Source organism: Engystomops pustulosus, chromosome 5, assembly GCF_040894005.1.
Source record: "Engystomops pustulosus chromosome 5, aEngPut4.maternal, whole genome shotgun sequence".
NCBI lineage: Eukaryota > Metazoa > Chordata > Amphibia > Anura > Leptodactylidae > Engystomops > Engystomops pustulosus.
Genome location: NC_092415.1, coordinates 43,621,364 through 43,639,812, shown reverse-complemented (window position 1 = coordinate 43,639,812; position 18,449 = coordinate 43,621,364). Strand labels below are relative to the sequence as shown.

The window sequence follows — 18,449 nt, the reverse complement described above, 5'->3', positions numbered from 1 at the left end:
CAAGCTCAGGGGCCCTCAAGTGGATTCACCTCTTTATCTATGAACCAGTCCAAACCTGGACATCAAGCTTTACATAACTAAGAGGGAGTTATATACAAATTTCAAGAACAACTGGACCAACATAGTTTTTAACTGATTCCATTCAGACCCGCATCAAATCTTTAAAAAAATGTGCCAAAGCTTCACTGAATCAAATCTTGTATGATTTTTTTCATCACTACTCTGAATATAGAGATACACAATCTAGGGATTTATCGGGGCTTCTACATTAGTTTTCTGTCCTGATGAATCTCCAGATTTTCATCGTATATTCAAATATATATTCAGAGTATATTCAAAGAATATATACATTTTTCTTATTATACCCTATTAACATTTTAGGCTTATATAATTTCCTGCCATATAAGCTGACTGTATGTTTTACTATAATAATTAAAATAAGAATATATGATATTATTTATACTTTTGTCTGTTGTTTTTATGTTATATTACTCTTTTTACATCATTAGCTTTTTTTGTAATGTAAGTAAAGTATTTTGGCCTTGTTCAGCATTGTACGCAGGGTGTTTGCCGATACACCATAATAAAGCTCTGCCTTATGTCACTGTTTGGACTTTTGGAAACGCATTCGCAGGTTAGGGAATAACAGATAACTACGTGACATTTACAAATTCACGCTGGTGGAGAGAATCATTTATTTTTCTGTCTGTCTCGCTCACAGGTTTGTTCTTTCAAGTTGCTTAAGGCCAATCAGTCACAAGTTAAGTCACGATTAAATCCATGCTTCCAATTAGAGGACTACCTAAGCCATTAATTATTCTTCTGCAATCTGCCAGATTTGGCTGGAAGTATAATAAGATATTCAGGGTCACTTAGCACCTTGGTAATAGGATAAAGTTAAAATGAAAAGCAGTTGCTGGTTGTAGTAGCAGAAGCTGACGATTAATAATGCAGTCCTGAGCCCCATATAACTTGTACATTTTCTTCCGGCCGCAATATGTTTTCATCATTTTGTGTTTGTTATGTTATATAGGGCAATTTTCAATGATCTTCTCCAAGAAAGTTTAAGACACAATTGTTGTCTGTTTTATCTATCACGTATGGGGGGGGGGGGAGATCAATGTGGTGCAGAATAAACGAGTACAGCGCTAGAGAAGACTAATCTAGTGCCTAGACACCCTGTTGATGAATCTGATTTAATGGAAGACTGTTGAGTTCAACTTTTCACCTTCTATTAGTTGGTCTGGTGTCAGCGCCAAAATGTCATCCGCAGACTTTTTGCAACAGGGACGCTCCCTCTTTCCAGAGGCAACACACCACTTTGAAATGAGTCGGAAAAATTGCATCAAAAAAGGTCTAAAAACCTTGATAAATGTAAAGGAAGATGAGTCTGCATCGGGAGATGATATCAATGGGTTTGACTGCAAATGGCCTCCGGATTAATGAACTGTTACGGTTGTCATAAACAGAGAACATAGAGCTGAAAGCAGTTAGCTCTCTGGACTCTGTGGCTGCTATTCACTTCTTTGATTATAATTTGGCTACTGAACAGTAAGAAGAGCACAAAACCAAGCTCTTTCCAGTGCATTATGTAATGACAACTGATGTTATCCCTCTTATACAAAGAGGTTCTGCCTGACACAGAATTGTGCTGTAAACTGGGCCAGGAACTCTGTTGCGCTGCAAGGCCCACTCCATGCATCACCCTGGGAAAAAAGTTGCCCGAACAAGCCTTCTCCCCCCCCCCCTTTCCCCCATTGTAGAATATCACTTTTTGGAAGAATATCACTTTATTCAAAAGATTTTTATTATGTTGTATTTTTTCGGCCTATAAGGCGCACCAAAAATTCTTTAATTGTCTCAGAAGTCAAAGGTGCGCCTTATAGGCCAGTTCGCCTTGTATATGAACTTATACAGAAATGTACTACAGACATTTAATAGCTCCATCCCCAGAAATTTCCTGCACCTTCCCACACAGTATACAGGGTCCCTAGCTCCTGAAGTGCCCTGGCACCACAACTAACATTGTGCCCATCCTGCCCTCCCTTAGCACGGAGAGACCGGAGCCGCCATAGTGCCGACCACGAGGCCAGGGCCAGATTAAGGGTCCCAGCGGTATGGAGCACCTCATTTAGGATGGGGCCCCCCCAGCTCTGCAGCCAAAGCGGGGCCCCCCTCCCACAACAATGTAAGTAAAAAGATACCACATAGTTTCAAAGCTCTAGAGATATTAGAAACCAAAAAATACTCCCGCCATACTATTAAAACTACCATAAGACCTGTATCCCAAACAATAGCGCTACAATTTATAAATGATTCCTCCAAAATGCAGCACACAGCATCACCGCAACATAAAGAAAATACCAACATCCTGATAATGAGCACAAGACTCTATACACAGACCAGAATTACCAATAATTTACCAAATATAAACTCCATTTACTGATAATCTTTACTGCCGTATTGTTATTATACAAACACCGCCCTGCAAAGGACAATATCACTAATAGCACCTCTTACCAGGCCCAATAATAACATTACCACTACATAATGACTGGATAATACTGCAATACTATATGATAACCTCACACAGACCAGTATGGACCAGCATATAGTTACCATATAGTAGTATATACCAGTCCTATACACAGGCTGCAGTGTGATCCAATGACTTACAGGTGACGTCCCTCATGTTGTCTCTTCACTTCTTTCTGATCTTCCAGGAGATTTCTTCGAGTCATGACTCATCTCTGCTGGTTTATAAAACGGACATGGTTGACTTCACCCTATATAATCCTCACACCTGACCCTCACATGCAAAACTGACCACACTGTGCCCCAAATATATCATATATACCCCTCACACCACAACAGACCACACTGTGCCCCCACATATATCATATATACTCCTCCCACCACAACTGACCACACTGACCCCCCACATATATATCGTATATATCCTTCACACCACAACTGACCACACTGTGCCCCCACATTATCATATATATCCCTACAGCTGACCACACTGTGCCCTCACACATATCATATATACCCCTCACACCACAACTGACCAGACTGTGCCCTCACACATATCATATATACCCCTCACACCACAACTGACCACACTGTGCCCACACATATATCACATATACCCCTCACACCACAACTGACCACACTGTGCCCCCACATATATCATATATACCCCTCACACCACAACTGACCACACTGTGCCCACACATATATCATATATACCCCTCACGCCACAACTGACCACACTCTGCCCCCACATTATCATATATATCCCTACAGCTGACCACACTGTGCCCTCACACATATCATATATACCCCTCGCACCACAACTGACCACACTGTGCCCCCACACATATCATATATACCCCTCACACCACAACTGACCACACTGTGCCCCCACATATATCATATATACTCCTCCCACCAAAACAGACCACACTGTGCCCCCACATATATCATATATACCGCTCACACCACAACTGACCACACTGTGCCCCCACATATATCATATACACCCCTCACACCACAACTGACCACACTGTGCCCCCACATATATCATATATACCCCCCACACCACAACTGACCACACTGTGCCCCCACATATATCATAGATACCCCTGACACCACAACTGTACACACTGTACTCCCACATATATCATATATACCCCTCACACCACAACTGACCACACTGTACCCCCACATATATCATATATACCTCTCACACCACAACTGTACACACTGAACCCCCACATATATCATATATACCCCTCACACCACAACTGACCACACTGTGCCCCCACATATATCATATATACCCCTCACACTACAACTGACCACACTGTGCCCCACATATATCATATATACCCCACACACCACAACTGACCACACTGTACCTCACATATATAATATATACTGCTCACACCACACCTGACCACACTGTACCCTCACATATATCATATATACCCCTCACACCACAACTGACCACCCTGTGCCCCACATATATCATATATTCCCCTCACACCACAACTGACCACACTATGCCCCCACATATATCATATATACCCCTCATACCACAACTGACCACACTCTGCCCCCACATTATCATATATATCCCTACAGCTGACCACACTGTGCCCTCACACATATCATATATACCCCTCACACCACAACTGACCACACTGTGCCCCCACACATATCATATATACCCCTCACACCACAACTGACCACACTGTGCCCCCACATATATCATATATACTCCTCCCACCACAACAGACCACACTGTGCCCCCACACATATCATATATACCCCTCACACCACAACTGACCACACTGTGCCCCCACATATATCATATACACCCCTCACACCACAACTGACCACACTGTGCCCCCACATATATCATATACACCCCTCACACCACAACTGACCACACTGTGCCCCCACATATATCATATATACCCCCCACACCACAACTGACCACACTGTGCCCCCACATACATCATATATACCACTCACACCACAACTGACCACACTGTGCCCCCACATATATCATATATACCCCCACGCCACAAATGACCACACTGTGCCCCCACATATATCATATATAGCCCTCACACAACTGACCACACTGTGCCCCCACATATATCATAGATACCCCTGACACCACAACTGTACACACTGTACTCCCACATATATCATATATACCCCTCACACTACAACTGACCACACTGTGCCCCACATATATCATATATACCCCACACACCACAACTGACCACACTGTGCCCCCACATATATCATATATACCCCTCACACAACAACTGACCACACTGTACCCCCACATATATACTGCTCACAACACAACTGACAACACGGTGCACCCGTAATGCTTAACGAAGTGTCCCCCATAGTACTTCATTAGGTAGGTCTCTCCCTCAGTAATTTATTAGGCAGGGCTCTCCTTTAATAAATCATTAGGTAAGCCCCCCTTAGGAATTTATTAGGCACAGGGTTAATACACACACAGTGATGTCATAGCACAGGGAGTTAATACACACATACACACACAGTGATAGAGCAGGGGCTTAATATACACAAATAGTGATGTCCCAGCACAGGGGGCTGATACACACACAGTGATAGCACAGGGGGTTGATACACTAACACAGTTATGTCACAGCACAGGGGGTTAACACACAGTGATAGCACAGCACGGGGGTTAATACACACACAGTGATGTCACAGCACAGGGGGTTATCACACAGTGATGTCACAGCACAGGGGGTTAACACACACAGTGATGTCACAGAACAGGGGGCAAATACACAAAGTGTGTTTACAGCACCAATGTTATCGTAAGAGAATGCATAACAATTACTGATGACAATAACCCCACACCCCATTGCTGGCTCTTTATGGACACTATGAATATAACAGGACATGTACAGTACAAGCTGAGAGCTGTCTCACACTAGAAGGTTAATCTGTGAATACAATACTGCAGAAGTGGTTTCTAGTACCTCACAGGTGACATGTCTTCTCCTTCAGGGCCAGAATCAACGTAACTTTTGGCTGAAGAACCTTCCACCGGATGTCTTCAGCTCCCGGCAGCACATGCCCCACACTGTGCACCTAAAAATACCACAGTTACTCACAGTATAATGTCACCTGGATAACAGAAATATGCCCCCCCCAAATATACCCCATAATAAAACCAATCTGTGGCTCCTGCATATATCAAAGAACACATTGCAACCCCAATATATTACTATACTACAGCCCTTGAATAAATAATACCCGACCCGAGTATAAGCCGAGACCCCTAATTTTACCACCAAAAAAATGGGAAAACCTATTGACCCGAGTATAAGTCGAGGGTGTAGTATACAGCCAGCCCCCAGGTAGTATACAGCCAGCCAGCCCCCATGTAGTATATAGCCAGCCAGCCCCCATATAGTATACAGCCAGCCAGCCCCCATGTAGTATACAGCCAGCCTGCCCCCATGTAGTATACAGCCAGCCCCCATGAAGTCTACAGCCAGCAAGCCTGCCCCATGTAGTCTACAACCAGCCAGCCCCATGTAGTATACAGCCAGCCCCCTTTAGTATACAGCCAGCCAGCAGAGTCGTGTCCATGTGATCTGCTGGCCGGCACACACTATGATGCGGCGGTGTCACCACTGATGACGTCATCAGCGGCAACATAGTGTGCGCTGGCCGGCAGGTCGCATGGATGCGACTCTGATGGATAGAGAAGAAATAGAGAAGAAGAGGAGCTGCGCTAAAGATCAGGGCGCTGGAAGGTGAGCATTAAGTTTTTTTTTTTAAATTGACTCGTGTATAAGCCGAGGTGAGGTTTTTCAGCACATTTTTTGTGCTGGAAAAACTCGGCTTATACACGAGTATATGTGGTATATATGTTGCCCCCCCAATTAATGACTTAATTTTTACTGCCCCCTTTAATTAATTAATTTACCTATTTATAGCCCTCTCTAATATATGGTGGTGTCCCATGAATTTTAGATGCTGGTCACCTCAAGTAAATATTTAAAATATGGCCCCCCATGTACTTAATGTACTGCCCCAATCAATGAATTATGTAATATACTGCCCCCCCCCTCGCCTTGTGAACTATTTGTGATCCCTCTTCATAATTGCTTAACAACTCCATGCCGTAATGGTACAGCGTGGAGCATAAAGAATTTAATATACTAGAATGAATACTTGAATACTGGAATACAAATACTAAATTATTTGATATGTCCCCCCCACAATGAATATTTGATATGCTGCTCCCCAACAGTGAATTATTTGATATTCTTCCCCCCACACACAATGAATTATATGATATGCTGCCCCCCACAATGAATTATATGATATGCTGCCCCCCCCCACAATGAATTATATGATACGCTGCCCCCCACAATGAATTATTTGATATGCTGCCCCTCAGAATGAATTATATATTATATTATATGCTGCCCACCACAATAAATGATATCATGTTCTGCCCGCCGACCACCCCTCACCACCATTGAGTGATTTTATACAATAAGCCCCCACCATGTTTCTACTGCTGTTTGATTAAAAAAAAACCCCTAAACTCACCTCTGGCTCCCACGGCTTCTATCTTCTTGCCGCGCCCGGGCAGGAAGGGGTGCGCGGCCGCGCAGCCTAGTTCATGGAGCGATGTGCGCTGGGGTTGTCTTCCAGCCACATCGCTCCAGTTATAGTGCTCGAGCGGCCGTTTGTGGCCGCATCGAGCACTATATAGTGACGGGCAGGAGCTTCTGGTCCGGACGGACGGAGCACCCTGCCCGACTGCCGAAGAGACGGTCGGGGCCCGTCGGTGGGCCCAGCAGGAGACTGAGCATTGGCGCTATTGGAGGGCCAGCTCGGGGGCCCCCAATCAATAAATCCGGATCCGGGAGCCCGGCGCTAGCGCTCCAATAGCGCCAATGATGATCCGGCTCTGCACGAGGCAATCGTCATCATCAGTAACCAATCCCCCATACCTGACAGCCCTGTAACCGGGGAAAGAGAAGGAGCCACAGGGACCCCCACAGGAATAACACCCTGGCTGAGGAGGGAAGGGGCAGAGGGAGACCCTTAACCCCTGCTGCATCACCCTGCATTAACCCCCAGCAGCCCATACCTCTGAGATCGGAGCTCTCTGACACGCTGAAGACAAGTTTCCCGGGAAGTGTAGCTGGCTTGAACTGTGCACAGGTCTGCCACCTGCTGGTCATTTTTAGGTACTGCATTTGATCCTGCGCCTTATACTCCAGTGCGCTTACATACAAACCTAGATGTCTTAGAAGGCATTTATTAGAGGTGCGCCTTATAGTCCGGTGCGCCTTATAGGCCGAAAAATACGGTCATTATAATAAATAATAAACTCTATTTTTTTTTATAATGCACAGCACCCTAATTAAAAAAAACCCTTATGAATTACCCTATTTATACCCAGAATCTCTAGTGTATGTATATTCAGCACTCAGAATTTTTATATATTTTTACAGGCATATATAAATTCTAAAGAAGGGGAAAGTGGTCAAATATATTTTATATCATGGAGCATGTCACCCTAACATTTGTAGGACATGATGTTGCTTTATTGCTTGATTAAAATTCAAGGTTACAACCCCCATCCCCACCATTCATAACGAATTCATACATAACCTTCCAGTACCATATATTTTCAATAGGTGGATAAAATAATCCACATAAACACTAAACTGGTCATGGACAAAGTATATCTAATTATTTATGTAATTTAGCATTTGTCTTTAGTGGCAGATACACTTTAAATCCAATTTTACCCTTACTACTAAATTTATATATAACTTGCTATAGACACATGGCATCACTGGACACTTGCCAAGTCATAGCATATGTTCCCAGTCTTACAGCATGTACATGATTTACTGACAACTGTTCGGCCCTTGTTTGCTACAAGGTCAACAAAATTATCTATACTGGATACAATTGGAAAAAACCCTCTGTCGGTATAAGGCTGCATGCAAACTACTGTAGCAGCCACAGTGTGCCATGAGCCACGAGCTGAGAGATGAGCAGAAGTGCGAGCACTAACCATAGGAAGTTGAGCAACCATGCCACAAAACAAGGCGAGAATAGGTCCTGCTCCATGCTGTGCAGCTTCCCAGGGCAGTGAGACACAATGGGGCAGATTTACTTACCCGGTCCATTCGCGATCCAGCGGCGCGTTCTCTGCGCTGGATTCGGGTCCGGCCGGGATTCATTAAGGTAGTTCCTCCGCCGTCCAACAGGTGGCGCTGCTGCGCTGAAAAGCATCGGAACGCACAGGAGTTCACCAAGCCGGGCTGAGTGAAGGTAAGTGCAAGCTCCGCGACAGATTTTTTGTTTTAAATGCGGCGGTTTTTCCGAATCCGTCAGGTTTTCGTTTAGTCACGCCCCCCGATTTCCGTCGCGTGCATGCCAGCGCCGATGCACCAAAATCCGATCGCGTGCGCCAAAATTCCGGGGCAATTCAGGGAAAATCGGCGCAAATCGGAAATATTCGGGTAACACGTTGGGAAAACGCGAATCGGGCCCTTAGTAAATGACCCCCAATGTGCTGACAATTTCTGACCAGCTTTGACTATAATGGTGGCTGTGATCTGGCTGCAAATCATGCAGGTAGATCATGACACATCACACGGATTTATGCATGTAGCCTAAATATTACAAAGGGGTTTTCCAACCAGGTTTCTTAAAGGTTTGGAATGATAACAAAGAATAAACAAAAAGTATACTCGCCCTACCTAGCCTAATCTGTTGTATTCTGGTGCTCTATATGTCCCCTATCGCTTTCTGTACCCTTCCTGGTTCCGCTTGACCTGGAAACCTGTTAGGCCCTTATTAGCTGTGTGGTCAGACTTCTGTGTTCATAAGTGCTAGAAGGTATAGAGTCCAGTAGAGACCTGGGAATCTGCTGGAGTGATAAATGATTGGTGCCTATTTTAAATCTTCTGACTATGGTCAGACAGGGCAGATTCTTCTCATGAATAACTTCTCTTGTCTGCACATTGCAGTGTTCTGCATCCCGCTCCTACCCCCTCTATTACAATATCAGCTCAGACACAGACACTTCCTGCTAGCAAACAAGGTGCAGAATTTACTATACAAGCTTGATACTAGATAAGATAAGGTCTTTATACAGGGGAGGGAGGCATATAACAGATGTAAATCTGTGTGTTATAGCTGAGATGTAGCAGAGCTGACAGTTTATGTTATAACTGTGATGTACAGATCTGAAGTGCGTCATTGTGTGTTATATCCATCTCATCTCTCATCTCATGATCTTTCTCATCTCTCTTTTTCTTTGTGTCAGATAGTAGTAGAATGTTAAGAAGCTAAATTACTGCTTAGATTAACCCTGGACCCTCATCATCTATGCAAAAAGCAGCTCATAGCATATCACGAAGTGTCTGGTTAGAGAGTCCCCGCCCACACTCTGGAATATGACAGTGACCATCACTGAGTAATAGGAGCTAAAACAGCAACTCAGTAACATTGTAAAGTAAGGGGGTTAAATGAGCTTTATTGCATAAATATCACTAGGGGATTAAAATTTGAGAACTTTCTTTCATGGGCAAACCCCTTTCAAAAACATAACATGTATGCAACATTAAAATTTGCATTCCATAAGGAAACCTCACGCTATGGCTGTAACAATTATATTGGTCTTATCCTGAACCCCCCCCCCCCCACAACAACAACTCAAACCCCAAATATAAAAGATAGGAATAGAAGAAAGCACCAATCCAGATTGTTAGAAAGTCTACACTCACCGGCCACTTTATTAGGTACACCATGCTAGTAACTGGTTGCACCCCCTTTTGCCTTCAGAACTGCCTCAATTCTTCGTGGCATAGATTCAACAAGGTGCTGGAAGCATTCCTCAGAGATTTTGGTCCATATTGACAAGATGGCATCACACAGTTGCTGCAGATTTGTCGGCTGCACATCCATGATGCGAATATCCCGTTCCACCACATCCCAAAGATGCTCTATTGGATTGAGATCTGGTGACTGTGGAGGCCATTTGAGTACAGTGAACTCATTGTCATGTTCAAGAAACCAGTCAGAGATGATTCCAGCTTTATGACATGGCGCATTATCCTGCTGAAAGTAGCCATCAGATGTTGGGTACATTGTGGTCATAAAGGGATGGACATGGTCAGCAACAATACTCAGGTAGGCTGTGGCATTGCAACAATGCTCAATTGGTACCTAGGGGCCCAAAGAGTGCCAAGAAAATATTCCCCACACCATGACACCACCACCACCAGCCTGAACCGTTGATACAAGGCAGGATGGATCCATGCTTTCATGTTGTTAACGCCAAATTCTGACCCTACCATCCGAATGTCGCAGCAGAAATCGAGACTCATCAGACCAGGCAATGTTTTTCCAATCTTCTACTGTCCAATTTCAATGAGCTTGTGAAAATTGTAGCCTCAGTTTCCTGTTCTTAGCTGAAAGGAGTGGCACCCGGTGTGGTCTTCTGCTGCTGTAGCCCATCTGCCTCAAAGTTCGATGTACTGTGCGTTCCGAGATGCTCTTCTGCCTACCTTGGTTGTAACGGGTGGCGATTTGAGTCACTGTTGCCTTTCTATCAGCTCGAACCAGTCTGCCCATTCTCCTCTGACCTCTGGCATCAACAAGGCATTTCTGGCCACAGAACTGCCGCTCACTGGATGTTTTTTTCTTTTTCGGACCATTCTCTGTAAACCCTAGAGATGGTTGTGCGTGAAAATCCCAGTAGATCAGCAGTTTCTGAAATACTCAGACCAGCCCTTCTGGCACTAACAACCATGCCACGTTCAAAGGCACTCAAATCACCTTTCTTCCCCAAACTGATGCTCGGTTTGAACTGCAGGAGATTGTCTTGACCATGTCTACATGCCTAAATGCACTGAGTTGCCGCCATGTGATTGGCTGATTAGAAATTAAGTGTTAACGAGCAGTTGGACAGGTGTACCTAATAAAGTGGCCGGTGAGTGTATTTCATCCCTATCTGTTCCAGACTCTCGTCTGCTTTTACTAAAATGTTCGGCTTCTTCTTGCTGTGTGGGATCAACATAAGGCAGAGCACTTTTCTTGTGCATGTGGGCTATCCTGGTGTTGAAGTGCAGATGAAAATAGCTTTACCAGCCCTAATGCATCTCTCTTGGAGACAATTAAAGATATCTGCTAGAGAAATAAAATAATACTTGAGAGGAAAACATTTACAGAAGACGTATATAAAAAATCATCTGAAAGGCAATTCCGAGCTATTGTTCTTCACTACTTTACTCTGTTATAAGGGCATCTGCAGAAGTTTTCTAATGAGTTCAATACAACTAATGGGTTTTTTATATTTGGCTTGACATATTGGTGTGTCATGCCCACCCCCGGTTAGGATTCAGCAGGAAAAGGTCTTGGTGATTATGTCCATATAGAACAAGCAGACACTCCATTGTTCATACCGTTATGAACGTGTCCCCATAGATTATAGAGCAGCGAGGGAGAAATGAAAATTTATTTAAAGCAATAAACTTTTGATCAGCAGCTATACTATTATATGGATAAAGGTTTTCTTGAGAAGGAAGTTACAAAGATGAATGATTTGCAACAATTAAGGGTCCATTCACACTCTTATAAAGGCTTTGTTCATAATCAAAATCAAGAATATCGGATCCCCTTATGGAAACCATTGTGAACCCAATAGCAATGGGCTTAATACAGAATTCTCTGTTATCATTATAGGTAGAGTTACCAACTGGAGGACAAATCAAGTTTTTCAACTAGAGTTCATTGACCCATTGGTTTTTCCCATATGCATTCCATCTGGAAAACTCAGGGCAAATTTGATGTCCCATTGAAAACAATTAGAGGCCACTTCCCTTATACTCCATGGCATCCTGGGGGACTCTTCTTGCTTCTATGTTGTTGCTAGTGAAGAGACCTAGTTGCCTAAATCTCACCACCGACTAGCCTGCTATAATCCCTCCTGTGTCTCCACCCTAAAAATTGTTCAGGAGACATATGACCATTGCAGCCGAACAATGACTTAGTTGTGGAACACCATATACCAATGGGAGCCCTGCAGGGGATGAAGCTGCCGGGTAAAGCAAATACAGTTATTTTTTTGTTTAAAAGGGTTGTCAGATTTTTTTTTGCCCAAATGTAGGTAAATACACATGAGATGGTTGGTTTCTCTGAAACCTGCAGGTTAGACCTAAGTCTAATTTAACTGAACACCTTAGGCTAGGGGCACAAGGCGATGGCATTGAGTTAGGGAGTTAGTCACTGGTGTGGATATGTTCTTTGCTTGCATTTTGACATTATTAAAAAAAACCTGATAGCTTAGACAATCCATGGGAGACATAGATCCAACACTTACTCCACCTACAGGTGAATTAGTCCCGGTCATGGAGATAGCATGCATTAGAAGAGTCTTATTAAATCACGAGCGGCGATAATGAAAACCCGTTTTGGTTAAAAATAATATGCATAAAGTGATAATAACCAGCAGATATGCGTGACGTCCTTCCCTGCAGTCTAATATATCATGCAGGTTTGCCATTAGAAATTCAGCATCATAGCATTAGGAAATGTAATATTCAAGAGGACCTCGCCGGTGACTGATTATTTCAGGGATGGCCTTTAGAAAGAGCATCCTAATTGAAGAACATCGTGAGACCAATCATCTTTCACTTGAACCTTTTTTATTCCTCCATGTGACACATGGTTAAGAATGAAAAGTGTTAGTGACTTGGTCACATTTCAGTTTGGGTCACAGTCTCGTAAGCAGCTTTTATTGGATGTAATGAAAGCTATGAGAATGTTTATTGGATTTAAATGTGAAGGTTTATTGGTTTGAGATAGGGTCAGTAGAACAATCTAAATGCAGAAAAGAAGAGGAATCATGATCCAAATCATCTGCAGGTGAAATATTGTACTTCATATAGACAATGGGCGATGAGTATGATTGTTAGTGATTATGGCTTTTAATCTCTCTAAGGTCTGATGTGCACTCATCTGCATGAAAGGGGCGAAAACTGGCGTCATTATCATAGAAGTATGTGTTCTAAGAAGAGCTTCATTTCATCTAGAGCATACAAAATAATAACCCCATCTTATATATTACTGTATGGGAAGCAGAGATAACAGTTGTATGGTACAACACCATAAACAGGACTTGCCAAAATGGATCTAAATCTAATAGATCCCTTTTGGCATCAGTTTTCTACCAGCATCTCTCCAGATCTAAACTGGAACAGTGAACCAACATTTATGAATGTACTTTTCATTGTGCTATGTACAGCAGGAAGTTAGAGCGTTAATTAACTGCAATAAAATAGTTAACTTTGTAATATACTTTATTAAAGAAATATGTTTCTGTGTCATTTTTATTTCTTCATTATTTAAAGTGGTATTCCCATTACAGCAAATAAATGTTATTGTTCGAATTATGAAAAGTTATACAATTCCTCTTCCTGTCTTTTTTTTTATAGAAAACCTCTATGTTACTTCCAGTGGTCAGAAATCTGACCATGGTCACACAGGTGCACGGCTCGTTATATCACACAGCTCTGATTACTCTCTATGACACTAACGAGCTGTGCACCTGTGTGACCATGGTCAGATTTCTGTCCACTGGAAGTAACATAGAGGTTTTCTATAGAATGACAACAAGCAGAGATCTAGAAAACTATGAGGAATTGATACAGAAAGTATATTCTAAAATTCTATAACGTTTCATAATTCAAACAACATTTATTTGCTGAAATGAGAATACCTCTTTAAGTAGCATGTGAACATCAGCTTTCTGTCCTGTATCCACTGATCCTTAGTCTGCGTTCATTAATTCTATGCTGTGTACAGGAATTCAGATTCACTACTAAGTACAGGAGAAAGAAGAGCATTATAAAGAAACTGAGAAGCTGTTTTACTTATTTTTATATTTAGTATTTAAATTTATATTACAAGTTTACTCTTATCACTAGAGATGAGCGAGTATACTCGTCCAAGCTTGATGCTCGTTCGAGTATTAAGGTACTCGAAACGGCTCATTGCTCGGACGAGTATTTCCCCTGCTCGAGATCGAGCATTTAATTAAAAAAAAACAGTGAAGAACAATGAAGAATAGAATAAAAACAGTGAACACAGTGAACACAGGATCATTTAAGTGAAAAACACAGTGAAAAACACAGTGAAGAATAGATTACAGATGTTCGGCACATCTGCTTACTTGTCGGAAGATATGCGCTGAACGGTGCGAACAAAATAGTATGTGAAGAACACATTGAAGAACACGGTGAGCAGGACAGAGACACCAGGGAGCAGCACAGAGACACCGGGGAGCAGCACAGGCAGCGGCAGGCACGGAGACAGCGGGGCATCGGCAGGCACGGAGACACCGGGGCAGCAGCAGGCACGGAGACATCGTGGGCAGCGGCAGGCACGGAGACATCGTGGGCAGCGGCAGGCACGGAGACATCAGGGCAGCGGCGGGCACAGACACAGCGGGGCAGCGGCAGCATGGAGACACCGGGGCAGCGGCAGGCACGGAGACAGCGGGGCAGCAGAAGGCAAGGAGACATTGTGGGCAGCGGCAGGCACGGAGACATTGGGGCAGGGGCACAGAGACATCGGGAAGGGCAGAGAGATCGGGGAGACTTCAGTGGAAGAAGAGGAGCGGATCCCGGGACAGCGTATCTCCCGACAAGTAAGCAGATGTGCCGAACATCTGCAATCTATTCTTCACTGTGTTTTTCACTTAAATGATCCTGTGTTCACTGTTTTTATTCTATTCTTCACTGTTCTTCACATCTGCTAACTTGTCGGGAGGTAATATACACGCGGAACAGTGAAGAATAGATTGCAGATGTTTGCATACATCTGCTAACTTATCAGAAGACATTCTTTTTCAATTAAATAACACATTTTATTCCCTAACCATGGTCCTTTTGAAAAATGCTCGGTTCTCCCATTGACTTCAATGGGGCTCGTTATTCGAGACGAGCACTCGAGCATCAGGAAAAGTTTGTCTCGAATAACGAGTACCCGAGCATTTTAGTGCTCGCTCATCTCTACTTATCACCTATTATGATCAGTTATATAGGTTTGTTGTGAAATGTTTATAGATGCATTGATTTCGTGTTTCCAAAGAAAGGCACAGGAAGAATTAAAAATCCCCCTCCCCCATGTGCTCAATAAAAGACAAAAATGAATTATACAATTTTTTACTTGTTTTATTGAAAAGAAAACAGAGTATTGTACATTACAGTAATATAATAAAACATTGCATGAAACATATATTGTTTGAAAAGAGTTTCAACAATTTAATGTGTGTTAGGCCCCATGCACATGACCATGTGGGGTCCGTTATACGCCCACACAATTTGCGACCGTATCAAGGCCACCATAGAAGTCTGTGGCATCTTTCCGCGGTGAGGTGAGGTTTCCACTGGCAGCAGCCACTTGGCTTTCTATGGAGAGGGGAGGGGAAAGGAGCACTCACCCCCCCCCCCCCTCCCACCCATGTGCTCAAAGCCATAGATTGTGTTTGTCTATAATTGTTACTTAGAAAACAAAAAACCCAGGTTATGAAGAGTTTACTTAGCTTCTGTGCACCTGTACATTTATTTTTACTAGAACAGTCTACATACAATGTCTAAAATAATGTTTCTTGATTTTTTTTAAGGAAAACAGTAGAAGACAGAAAGAACAGTTGAGTGAGAAATTTGATTATTTATATGCAATTCTTGAAGAGAGAAAGGGGGAACTGACTCAGATTATCACAAGAGACCAAGAGGAGAAACTTCAATATGTAAAAGCTTTAATGAAGAAGTATGCAGATCATATGGAAATGGTCTCGAAGCTGGTAGAATCAGGAATTCAGTTCATGGAGGAGCCAGAAATGGCAGTGTTCCTTCAGGTGAGCATATAAGAATACTTGTGATTAACCCTTAATAGATACGGCTACAGAAATGTTTGCAATAAGTCTGACAGACGCTTTAAAGATATTCCAGGACCTTAGTTCCAGGTTTGGTGGAAACTGGGCCGAACTAGAACTGTAATGGCAGTTACAACCGGTATTTTTCATGATGGTCTTGATACTCCCTTAACCCTGTATATCTTGCAACTAACATATGAGGAGGCGCAGACCTCATCATATATTTGGCACATAAACATTACAAATGACTCACACCATAAAGGTTTTGCCTTTTCCCTATCACACCCCTTTTTAAAGTTGTGTCTAGGGTAGTGAAATCTCCATTTGAGAAGTGTGCAGATTGCACCATATTGCACCATGCACTGCCCGGGAAGTTTGTGCATGGCAGAGGAGTGGTTGTAAATAAGCCTTTGTACCATTCAGTACACCAAGAGGTAATATGCAGTGGTAGATACTGCCTGGATAGGCAAGGGTTAACCTGTTTTACTAATGTCATCCAATGATGTTCCACCTTTGCATATAAGCTTTTGGAGTACTGAATGGTACAAGGGGTTTATTCGAAACCACTCCTCTGCCATGCGCATTGGCAGGGGTGTTGCATGTGCATTAACTTTTTTTTGGTGCACCTTTAATATAGAGTGTGCAACACAATTCTGTTGGGTTGCAGTAATAAATATGATGCAAGGTCCAACTCTGCGCCAGAACGCCCCTTTAGATGCAGAATTTTTGGGGCAGCAGACACAACATAGCTGTGACACAATACTGGCCCAAACACTATAACATTTTGGTAAATGGGATGTTTCATCTGGACTGCACAGTGAAAGCCATAAACACAAAGCTTAGCAGAAAATGGAACTACTGCACTTTTTTTTCCAATTCCCCTACATTTGGAATATTTTTCCAGTTTCCCATAACATGGTACTGAATTTTAAATGGTGCCACTAAAAAGTACAATTTGTCCTTAAAAAACATGATATGGCTTGTAGGTGGTAGTAGAGGAGAGTGAAATAATGGTAACACATAAACCAGAAGACACCTGGTCTGGAATTCGTTAAACTTTAAAATTTGTTTTAAAAAATCCCAGTTACTAACCCTCCCATTATCTACAGACGTTCTATAATTGTATCTCTGTTTGATGATTGTCCTTTTTCCCCACAGAATGCTAAAGGTTTACTACAGAAGTAAGTACCTGCACCAAAAATCTGACTACTATTGTTTTGTATCATTCTGCACACTTTAAAATTCACTGTTAAATGTTTTAGAATAACAGAAGCTTCCAGAGGATTTCAAATGGAAAAAATTGAGCCTGGGTATGAAAATATGAATCACTTGACAGTGGACCTCAACCGAGAAGAGAGAATAATTCGAGAAATTGACTTTTATAAGGGTAGGTGCCTATATGGTATTGGGTATGCAAATTTGGATCTAGAAAAAATTAAGTCTACTAACCCTGCTCCCGAACCTGGTGCAGTGGTCTCCCTTACTTCCACATTGCCGGCTGGGATGTAAGTGCCAGGGTCTAGCTTCAGGTAACATCACTTGTGACATAAAGTGACATTGTGGCACTGCTGAGGCCACTGATTGGCTAAAATGGGTCCTACTTTTCCGACCTCACCAGTAGTGCCGAAAAATTAACCCACGTTGCTGGAACTGGGTGCCAGAGCAGGGAAAGTATACTTTTTTATGTTGCCCCTGGTCTAGTCACCTGGATTCTTGGGAAATCGCTTTAAATAGGAGCTTTGACCACTGTTACTAACTCCACTTCTTTTGTATCTGTCAATAAGTGTCACTACACCAATTCCAGTCCAATCAGTGGCATTTTAACAGCTAATATGCTAATAAGGCACATATGGCACATATAGGGTGCTGAGACAAACAGTAAAGATTGTTTGGGAGATTAGAGTGCTATTTGCATCATTACAATGTGTTAGATTTTATTAACCCCTTAAGGACGCAG

The 18,449-nt window shown here is 42.8% G+C and overlaps 1 protein-coding gene across 3 annotated transcripts in view; it reads left to right on the top strand.

Annotated features, from left to right (window-relative positions):
• Positions 1-18,449, top strand: part of TRIM55 (tripartite motif containing 55) — a 90,111-nt gene that overhangs the window by 38,624 nt on the left and 33,038 nt on the right. For all 3 annotated transcript variants that reach the window (XM_072151803.1, XM_072151802.1, XM_072151804.1), the window contains exons 5-7: positions 16,241-16,474; positions 17,651-17,673; positions 17,755-17,879. In XM_072151803.1, coding sequence (XP_072007904.1) covers positions 16,241-16,474; positions 17,651-17,673; positions 17,755-17,879 — 382 coding nt within the window. The remainder of the gene's footprint in view (positions 1-16,240; positions 16,475-17,650; positions 17,674-17,754; positions 17,880-18,449) is intronic.